At 33.8% G+C, this 9,804-nt stretch overlaps 1 protein-coding gene across 3 annotated transcripts; it reads right to left on the bottom strand.

The window, feature by feature from the left end:
• Nucleotides 1–1,718: 1,718 nt before the first annotated feature.
• LOC104894264 (heat shock 70 kDa protein 18-like) lies at nucleotides 1,719–8,394 on the bottom strand. 3 transcript variants are annotated; one of them, XM_048642932.1, is made up of 3 exons: nucleotides 8,388–8,394; nucleotides 3,820–4,020; nucleotides 1,719–3,443 (listed from the first exon to the last, which is right to left on the bottom strand). In XM_048642932.1, exons 1-3 carry the CDS (start codon nucleotides 8,392–8,394, stop codon nucleotides 1,774–1,776), a joined length of 1,878 nt encoding a protein of 625 aa, XP_048498889.1. In that variant the 3' UTR covers nucleotides 1,719–1,773. The 3 variants fall into 3 exon arrangements, with proteins under 3 accessions (XP_048498889.1, XP_048498891.1, XP_010678753.2); XM_048642934.1 differs by lacking the exon at nucleotides 8,388–8,394 and adding an exon at nucleotides 4,183–4,225 and having other exon boundaries at nucleotides 3,820–4,014; XM_010680451.3 differs by lacking the exon at nucleotides 8,388–8,394 and having other exon boundaries at nucleotides 3,820–4,033.
• Between the last annotated feature and the right edge of the window lie 1,410 nt (nucleotides 8,395–9,804).

Here is a 9,804-nt window from a genome sequence, read left to right as displayed (position 1 = left end):
GAGCTAATCCATAATCAACTTATTTTACGTCGATTATAGATATATTAATCCATTGAACTAATACACTAAGAGTAAGACATTAACATAAATTTTTCTTATTCCAAATCATTTATATTAGTAATAAAGTACACTTTAACCGATGTCACTTTCATTCACGTTTTTATGAAGTACAACTGTTTTTTTTAGGCAATTGTGGAAGTGCCGACAACACTTATTTGTTGCATTAATTTTTAACCGGACCCGAAAAACACATGGCCAAAACCGACATGAAGCACAATTTTTCCCGAACAAATACAAGAGTGTGACTAACTTCTACCCGAACCGATGCGATTATCGTCGAAGTTATGTGGTTTTCGTCAATAACTGAAATAAACCGAAACGAAACTGAAAATAACCGCAACAAATTTTAACTGATATGGATTCAACCGTTGGTTGGTTTAACTGTTTGGTTAAAACTGATTTAAACTGCAACTGAACTGAACTGAAAATGGAAAGGAAAAAAACTGAATTAAACTGAACTGAAAAGTTTGTGAACTGAACTGAACTGAACTGTTAATTATTTCAACTGATACAAACTGAACTGTAATAGAGTATAAGTCAGAGTGCTCCATTGTGTTTAGGATGCTAGTTACTTACAATTTCCGCCATTCTTATTTGAAAGGGTGTAGTGTTGTAAATCAATGAGTGCAGTAAGTATTGACAGAACTTTTGACATGTTCCGTCAACTTGCCATTAGACAACTATCCTGAAAGTATTAGATAGCCGTTCACAGGAGTCAACATTTATCAAGTTACTTTTCCTAAAATTTCTTTATTATATGGAAAGAAGAATAGAAATTATTTATGAGTTATGGGTGTAAGCAAATTGGGAAAAGTTCATGTTTCCTATCTAATCTAGTCCAAACTAGACAAAAATAAATTTAGTTGGATTTGGAATTTTGGATTCTTTCATATTTAGACTTCGACTTGACTAATATAAAATAATCTTGGGTCCGTGAAAAAAAATAAAATGTTATTTAAATATAGTAATTTCAGATTTCAAGTTTCAACTTTCAACTGATACTAATAGAATTGCTCCACAAATTTGAATTGTCAAAATTTTTTGTATTCCAGGATAGATATCTTTCATTTTGCATGTTTTGTTTTTCCACACGTAAAACCATTTTAAGAGATATTGATCCATTATTTCGTTTAAAAAGATTAATAGTGCCAAAATTAGTTAATTTATGAAGTATTTCTTAAAAATTGCCTAAAAAGTGAGTTTCTTATTATAAAAAAGTAGACTAGACTAGATTTTAGAAAAAAGAACTTTGGACTAGACCATGAGTCATGAATAATTTAAACTTGATTTGTATTCAAGTTCTCGAGTCCAATAATTTTTGGGATGAATTTAAACTTTGCCAAATCAAACCGAGTAGATCAATTTACACCTTTAAAAATATCAAACAGTTCATGGGTTTCTTTGAGGCTGAAAAGAAAAAAGAGCACCAACTTAAAGCAATAGTACCAGAGAGGAGTGAAACATAAAGTTGGCCGAGATACATTCTTCAAAATAAAAATAAAAATAAAAATGAAACAAAGTATCTAAAAGCTTCAAGCGTTGGCCTGCTGCCAATGTCATTTTTAACTACTAGGTTTAGCGACTCAAGAACTGAATTACTCAAATGACAGAGCGAAAAACTGAGTAAAAATCAAGATTAGAACATACTTCATAAACCAAAGAGATGGGTCGTTTTCAGTGCATATTTGAACTAGGAAATTTACATCCCAAATACTACATAGAGATTTTAGTAGCAACGTCTCCGTAAATTCTTTCCAAGTCTACTAGTTTCTCCTCAAACTCTGAAACCTCAGCGTTATCAGCATTCTCTTCCAGCCACTGAAATGTTTGGTTGATCGTTTCCTTCATCTTCTTCTTTTCCTTTTCCTTTTCCTTTATTCCAATCTTTATCTTCCCGTAACTGTGCAATATATCCCACATATTATTGGCGTAGTTCTCTAGTGCATTCTTAGCTTTCATCATCTTCCTTTGCTGCTCGTCTTGAGATTTGTACATTTCAGCTTCTGCTACCATCCTTTTTATCTCCTGCTTTGATAACCTTCCATGGTGATTAGTGATTGTGATTTGCTTTCTGTCTCCGGTGCTTAACTCTTGTGCTGACACGGTTAAGATGCCATTAACATCAAGATCAAAGCAGACATCGAACTCGATGGTTTCTTTCGGTGCTGGAGGAACCTCGGAAAGTATAAACTCGTCTAGGAAATTGTTGTCCTTTACACGAAGCCTCTCACCTTCGTACACAGTGAAACGTACAGTAGTTTGATTATCTTTGTTAGTTCTGAACGTCTTGTTCTTCTTTGTTGGGATAATTGTATTCTTAGGAACCACAACATACATTTTACCATCCGTGACCTCTATGCCAAGAGATAAAGGGGTGATGTCTACAAGAACTATATCTTTAGTACTATTACCCACACCACTTAAGACAGCAGCATGCACAGCAGCACCATAAGCAACAGCCTCGTCAGGGTTAATGCTTTTACAGAGCTCCTTTCCATCAAAGAAGTCCTGCAACAACTGCTGAACCTTGGGAATTCGGGTTGACCCCCCAACAAGGACAACATCATCAACATCATGTTTTTCCATCCCGGCATCTTCTAAGCATTCCTCAACCGTGTCCACACAATTGCTAAAGAAATCCATGTTCAACTTCTCAAAACGTGCACGAGTTATGGTTGATGTAAAATCAATGTTGTCAAAAAGAGAATCAATCTCCACAGTAGTTTGGAAATTTGAGGAAAGTACCCTTTTGGCTCTCTCTGAAGCAAGCCTTAATTTTGCAAGAGCCCTTGTATTCGTACTTATGTCTTTCTTGTGCTTCTTCTTGAACTCGTCCACGAAATGGCTCACCAATTTGTTGTCAAAATCTCCTCCTCCAAGGTGAGTATCCCCACTTACAGCTCTGACTTTAAATTCACCCTTTTCAATAGCTACCAAGGAAACATCAAATGTACCACCTCCTAAGTCAAATACTAAGACATTCTTTTTGGCAACGTTGCAGCTGGTACTGTTTGTATCAATACCATAAGCCATGGCGGCCGCTGTTGGCTCGTTGATAATACGAACAACATTAAGCCCTGCTATGGTTCCAGCATCTTTGGTTGCTTGACGCTGGGAGTCGTTAAAGTATGCTGGAACTGTGACAATAGCATTCTTAACAGTGTTACCAAGGAAAGCCTCGGCAGTATCTTTCATCTTCATCAGGATCATTGAAGATATTTCCTCGGGAGTAAATTTCTTGTGTTCACCATTATAACTTACCTCAATCACAGGATAATCTTCTTTGCCAGAATCAGTTCCTGCAGTAACCTTAAATGGCCAGAACTTCATGTCTTTTTGAACAGAATCTTCACTGAATTTTCTACCTATAAGTCTCTTTGCCTCTGTCGTGAATTAGCACATACAGTAGGAAGTTAACCAAGTGATAAACATGGAGGAAGCAGATTCTTATTTCTTCTACAAATTGACTATATTATAAACATGATTTTTCCAAAATGAAAGTTGTGCATCTTTTTTCAACGCGTGTGATATACAAATTACAATAACAATTTACTTTTGTGATTGACGCGAGAAGAATATGAAACCAAAGCATATTGTCTAATATAGCTCTCTCAATTATCCATTTATCCTCACTCTAGCTTCACAATATTCTTCAGCAATTTTCTTACATGAAACAAAAACAGATGGAGAGACATGTTTAATAATGGTAGCTATGTTTTTTCATGTGAAAAGAAGGAAAAAGTGGAGATGAAAACAAACCGAAGATAGTGTTGGCAGGGTTTCTTGTAGCTTGGTTGAGTGCAGCTTCACCAATGAACCTCTCTGAGTCATTAAATGCAACCCAAGACGGCGTGGTTCGATTACCCTGATCATTGGCGATTATCTCCACACGATTATGTCGCCAAACTGCAACACAAGAGTAAGTTGTTCCGAGATCGATTCCTATCACCGGCCATTCTCCTACTTTTTCCATGACAAGAAAATCTGATGGATCACAGACCAAGCAAGTTGTAATGGAGAAAGGGAGAGTTCAATGAAGTACTTCTATAATGGCTTTCTGGTTTGCGAAATGATGGTATTCGATTCGATGTAGTAATCTATAGAAATTTTAGCTAAGAAGTTCAAACTTCATTTTTTTTTATTAACTTGTGCCGTTCAATTCGTCTCTTTTACCTTCTTTGTAGGTTCACTTCACCTGCGCAAAGTGTTGGGAAATTAATTCAAAAGTTAGTTATTATTTAGAATTGTTAGTGTACGTGGGTTCTCTACATTAGAATAATTTTAGGAGTATTAGTGTGAGTGGGTTTAGGATATTTAATAGTGGTGGATTTGTTATTTAGTGTTTTACCAAGTCAAGTTTGTTAGTGTGTTTCTACGTAGGTTTAGATGGCTTAGATTTAGGAAGTAGTTTTTTCTGATTAGCTATTTAAATCTCTTGTATTTTCAGTTTAATTAGTGAAGAAATATTAGTGTTTGTTTTTGCTTTGTCTTGTGTTATTTTCTTCTACTGCCATCTTCTCTTCTCATATTATTAACTTCAACACAAAGTACATCCAATCTTTCTTCGAATTGCGGGATAAATTTGAATATTTTGGAAGTCGGAAGTACCCTTTAATTCCTCTATTGTACTAGTTCAAAAACTCTCTCCTTCCCAAAATGAATAGTCCACGCCATTACTAAACATTTTTTTTTTTTGAGCAAAATTACTAAACATTTTACCCACCATTATTCCCACAATATATTGTACTTCCTCTTTCTCTTATCATATTGATTTTCAACACTACTCACATATTTTACTTTCATCTTGTTTAGTATTTTGAATATATTATAAATATAGTTCTGTGAAATCTTATTAGATTCGTCAAGTTATATATTATAATATTAATTTTTATAATTTTACATAAATTAGAGATATTAATGTTTAAAGTTGTACATCGCCAAACGTGCAAAAGCCTTTGGGTACAACTAAATAAAATGTAGGAATTATGATATAAAAATTATTTCTATTTCTATATGCAACAAATGGCCAAGTTACCAAATGGATATATTAAAGGAATATTTGTGAGAAACTAACATTACACAATCCATTTTTTTGAAAAGTACCTAATAAAATAAACGGTTATTTCACCAAATACCCCTGACAAATCAAGAAATTCTACAATATACCCTCAATGTTTCAACAATTCACCATATACCCCTGACATTTCATTTTTGCGCACCAAATACCCTTTTTTTAACGTCCGTTATTTCTCCGTTAGCTTTATTTACGATTTTGCCATTATTAATCCTAAACCCTAATTCTAATCTAATCCTAACCCTAATCTAACCCTTATCCTTACCCTAATCTTAAACCTAAATCCTCACCCTAAACCCTAACCCACCCACCCCACCACCCCTCCACCCCCAGGCCCAACCCCCACCCCACTCCCTCTCCCTCCCCTCCACCACCGCAACCCCCTCCCTTCCACGCTATGGTTTAAAAAACGATTAATTGAAAAACCGGATAAATTTATTTTATTTTATTATTATTTAATTTTTATAATAATTATATTAATTAATTTTTTTAATTAAATGCAATAACTTTAGTAAGTGAAGTAGTGTAGAGTGTGGAGTCTTTAGACTGATTAATGTGAGAAAACGTAAGTCAATAAGTATTAAGTAACAAAATGTAAAGCCTCTTTCTTCCTTCAACTTGTAATAGTTATTCTGTGCCTTTATGCTCTCACTGTGAACTATTATATGCCATAGTTTAGAGATGATTGTGAACTACCAACTTGCAATATTTATATTTTTACACTAGTGAAAAAACCTTATCTGTCACTTAGTAACAGATGCGGTTTTTGTAAAACCGCATCCGAAAATCAACCTCAAAAATATGAGGGAAAGTTGGGAAGATAATCTAATGCGGTCCTCTTGTGGACTGCATCAGATTAAAAAAAATGATGCGGTTTTTTAAAAATCTGATGCGGTTCAGAGGACCACATCAGATGTTTGTTATTTTTCTCTAAAATTCTTGGCCCAGCACGGTGAACTCAGATGGCCCAGCACGCAATCTCTCAAAATCCTTGGGCCAGCACGCTGAATTCGGCCCACGCACGCTTTATGGATAGCTTCCTCACTCTTCTCTCCTCCGATCCTAACCTTAACATCCCTCCTCACTCTTCTCTCCTCCTAACCTTAACACTCTCCTCTCTCTAATCAGATACACTCTCCTCTCTCTCAACTCTCACGCCACCACTCTTAACCCTCATCACCCTAACCCTAGCAATTTGCTCTCGAAACAATCGAATATAGATCTGAAATAATCGAACCCTTAATAATCGAATCCACAAGCGCCATTAAAGAAACTCGAAGAACGAAACGCCATTAAAGAAAATCGAAGGAAGAAGCACCAATAAAGAAAATCGAAGGAAACGCGAAGGAAGAAGCGCGAAGCAAATTTAGACCTGAAACTAGTGATTGTTCGTGTAATTTCTTTATTTTTTTTGTTTAATTTATCTAGTTTTTTCGTTTAATTTCTGTAGTTTTTTCGTTTCATTTCTTTTTATTTATATTCTCATTTTCTGGTATTTTCGTTCATTATATTTTTGTTTGATTTTGTTTTTATTCTGTTATTAGTTTTTTTTTGTAATTTATTTTCGTTTTTATTATGTTATTAATTTTATTTGTATTTTTTTCTTTTTTATTCTGTTACTAATTTTATTTGTAATTTTTTTTTGTTTTTATTCTGTTATTAGTTTTATTTGTAATTAATTTTCTATTGTTTGTATTTTCTCTTAGATTTTATTCTGTTATTAGTTTTTGTTTGTATTTTCTCTTAGATTTTTATTTATTATTTCGGTTGATTTTGTATTTATATGCGTTATTAATTCGGTTCTAGATTTATTTGTAATTTTTTTTAATCGATTTTATTTGTATTTTTTTGGCAATGATATGAACATTGTAACATGTTCATCGGTTTTATTTTTGTAATTTTGTAATTGTTGTTGTAACATTGTTGTTGTTGTAACATGATATAAACTAATGCGGTGAAAATGAAACGTAGTAGTGCAGACCTGCAGTTTGCAGGTCTACACTTTTTTCTTTGACATTACTTTAGACAATCTGATGCGGTTCTTAGGTAAAATCGCATCAGTAAATATTTTGGATCTGCTGCGAGCCTACCTGATGCGGATCAAAACTGCATTAGTACGTCCGATTTTGACCGTATCAAATGGGCTTTTTTCTATTAGTGTTGTGCTTGTTTTTTCTTAGAACTTTGAGATATGTATTGTATGGTGCTGAATATTTTTAAAGATGATTGTCTTTTTTAGAGAGTCTTGGTATTAAGAATATATATTATTTATGTTCAGAAAAATTTGAAATCTAATATATAAAATTAATAAAATAATTTGATAAAACTTGAGTAATAGTTAATGGTTAACCGAAAAACCATACTGAAAAGTCGGTTAACCGTTTATGTGATTACCAATTTGAACAGTTACGAATACGGTTCACAAAAATGATGAACCAATACTTTCGGTTATCGAAACGAAATTTTATATCGTGACGGTTAACCACCTATGTACACACCTAGATGAGAATATCTAGGTTATTTATAACAAAAATATGGTTAAAACTTCGATTTTTGCCAAAAATTAATAAAAAAGATATAGTTAGGCGTTAAAAGGCTGTGTTTCGCAAAATAAAAGTAGTATTTACAAAGGTTGTTTCTAATACTTCCTCCGTTTCATATTAAGGCCCTCTTTTATTCAATTTATTTTAACTTACATAAGATCTTATAAGATAAGATAAGATAAGACCAAATAAAATCTGATAAAATCAGATAAGATGTTTTGTTAATTTAATTATCTTCACTCATTTCAAAAAAAGATAAGATAAGATAAGTTCAGATAAGATAAGAAAAAAGAAAGTGAATCAAACAGACCCTTACACTTTCTATAATAGGGTGTTTCAAAATATATGCTAGACTTCCTTTCTTGGGAAATAAATCATCTTTATCTCTATCCTATCACATGGGTCTCCACTTTTTCTTTCTCTTTATCTCTCTGCTCTCAAAAAATTGTCTCGGAGTTCGCAATTTTGAAAGTATATCATCTAATATGAAATGGAGGAAGTAAAAAAAAACATAAAATATAGGATTTTTTTTACAGAATTATAGGATTGTTAATTCATAGTGTTTACCTTTTTTTTTTTTAGGAAATTGATTTTTAGAGTTATTTTGTTTGGTTGGCTAAGAAAATTATGAGAATTTCTATTTCTGAAAAAATGTAGGATGGGGTTGTTGTTTCCTTGGCAAAAAGTTTACAAAATGGGAGGAGTAAAACTTCCCATGAAAATCTACTTCCTATAAATGGAGGGAATTAAGTAGCTTACTTATAAGTGTGTGGGCCAATCTGGCCCAGCCCGCCTCTTGGGCCTTGTGGGATGAGCCCGCAAAAATCCCATTCTAGCCCAACTCGAACTATGAAATTGGTGTGTGGACCATGAGCTGGATTTTTTAGTTCAACCCACGAAAGCTCGTTAATAAAAACCACCCACTCGGTCCACACGAAACCAGTCTAGCTCGTGAAGGAGATTATTAATCATAAAATCCATATAACATGTAAATCCATAAAAGGTATGAATTCGATTTGATTGGAAAACTTACATTGAGTCTCCATGGCAGCCATGAGATAGATTTTTCAACTATGTCTCTCCTAATTTCAAATGCTCTATTATGACTTTCCAGTATAATATTTTTCTAATTTTTGGTGATGTTTCTTGAGTCTTCATAGATGGGATTATAAAGACCCAAAACTTGTAATGGTTGAAGGTAAATAATTAACTCTCAATTACTCTCCTTACCCATTATAACATAATAAGCCTTATGAACATCCTTATTAAATACACACTGGGGCCATAACCACAATCTAATAAAATCACTTATTGCAATATTTCTTAATTTGATCTGTCACCGAATTAGTGATATTGCTCCATTATCTAATTGTTGTAGCCTGAAAATCAATGGCTCTCCAAGGAACTGTGGATCCATCTGGAGCGTCCACGTTTCTCCTATCTGCAAAAGAAATACAGGCAAAAAGAAGATGACTGAAGTACAAATTTCCACTAAGGGAAAGTACCAGCCATCTTTTTGGCCTGACATACATCTATCCACAAACCTCAAAAAACAAAAATATATGATTGGTTGATGTGTACTCCCCAATCATTGTCCGCACATGTCATGCTCTAATTGTCTGGCCAATTAGGTGCCCTTAAATTAGGGTGACCTCAAAGTACTACAATTAGACCCCAAACACTATAAATAGTCCTTGAAATCAGGAGAAATGTACCGTTTTTTAGCAGTGTGTACTATTACTCTCTGAAAACTCTCTCTACTTTCTCTCTCTAAATTCCACCTTTTCTTATTACTCTTGAAACCTGACTTAAGTTTTAGAGGGGGAGCCACCACCCAAATCCAGGGTAGGTCCCTTTTTGCAAGTTCGGGAACGAAGCTCAGGTTTTGGATTATCTCACCAGGACATCGTTGCACAAGTCTCCATTCAAGAACCTGTTGAGGGATAAAGTATATTTACTAGTCCAAAACTACGTAATAATAATTATTTCATGATAATTACAACTTTAAGCCAAGTTAAATTATTCATGGACCACTTTAGTTACCTTTATTATATGACAATTCACATTTTAATAAGTAACATATGTGGCTCTGTAATTTTATTCTAACAGCCCGACCCATGAACGGCC

This window comes from Beta vulgaris, chromosome 1 (genome assembly GCF_026745355.1).
Source record: "Beta vulgaris subsp. vulgaris cultivar EL10 chromosome 1, EL10.2, whole genome shotgun sequence".
Classification (NCBI taxonomy): Eukaryota; Viridiplantae; Streptophyta; class Magnoliopsida; order Caryophyllales; family Amaranthaceae; genus Beta; species Beta vulgaris.
Note: the sequence above shows the minus strand (reverse complement) of the source record. Positions and strands in the feature narration are given on the sequence as shown.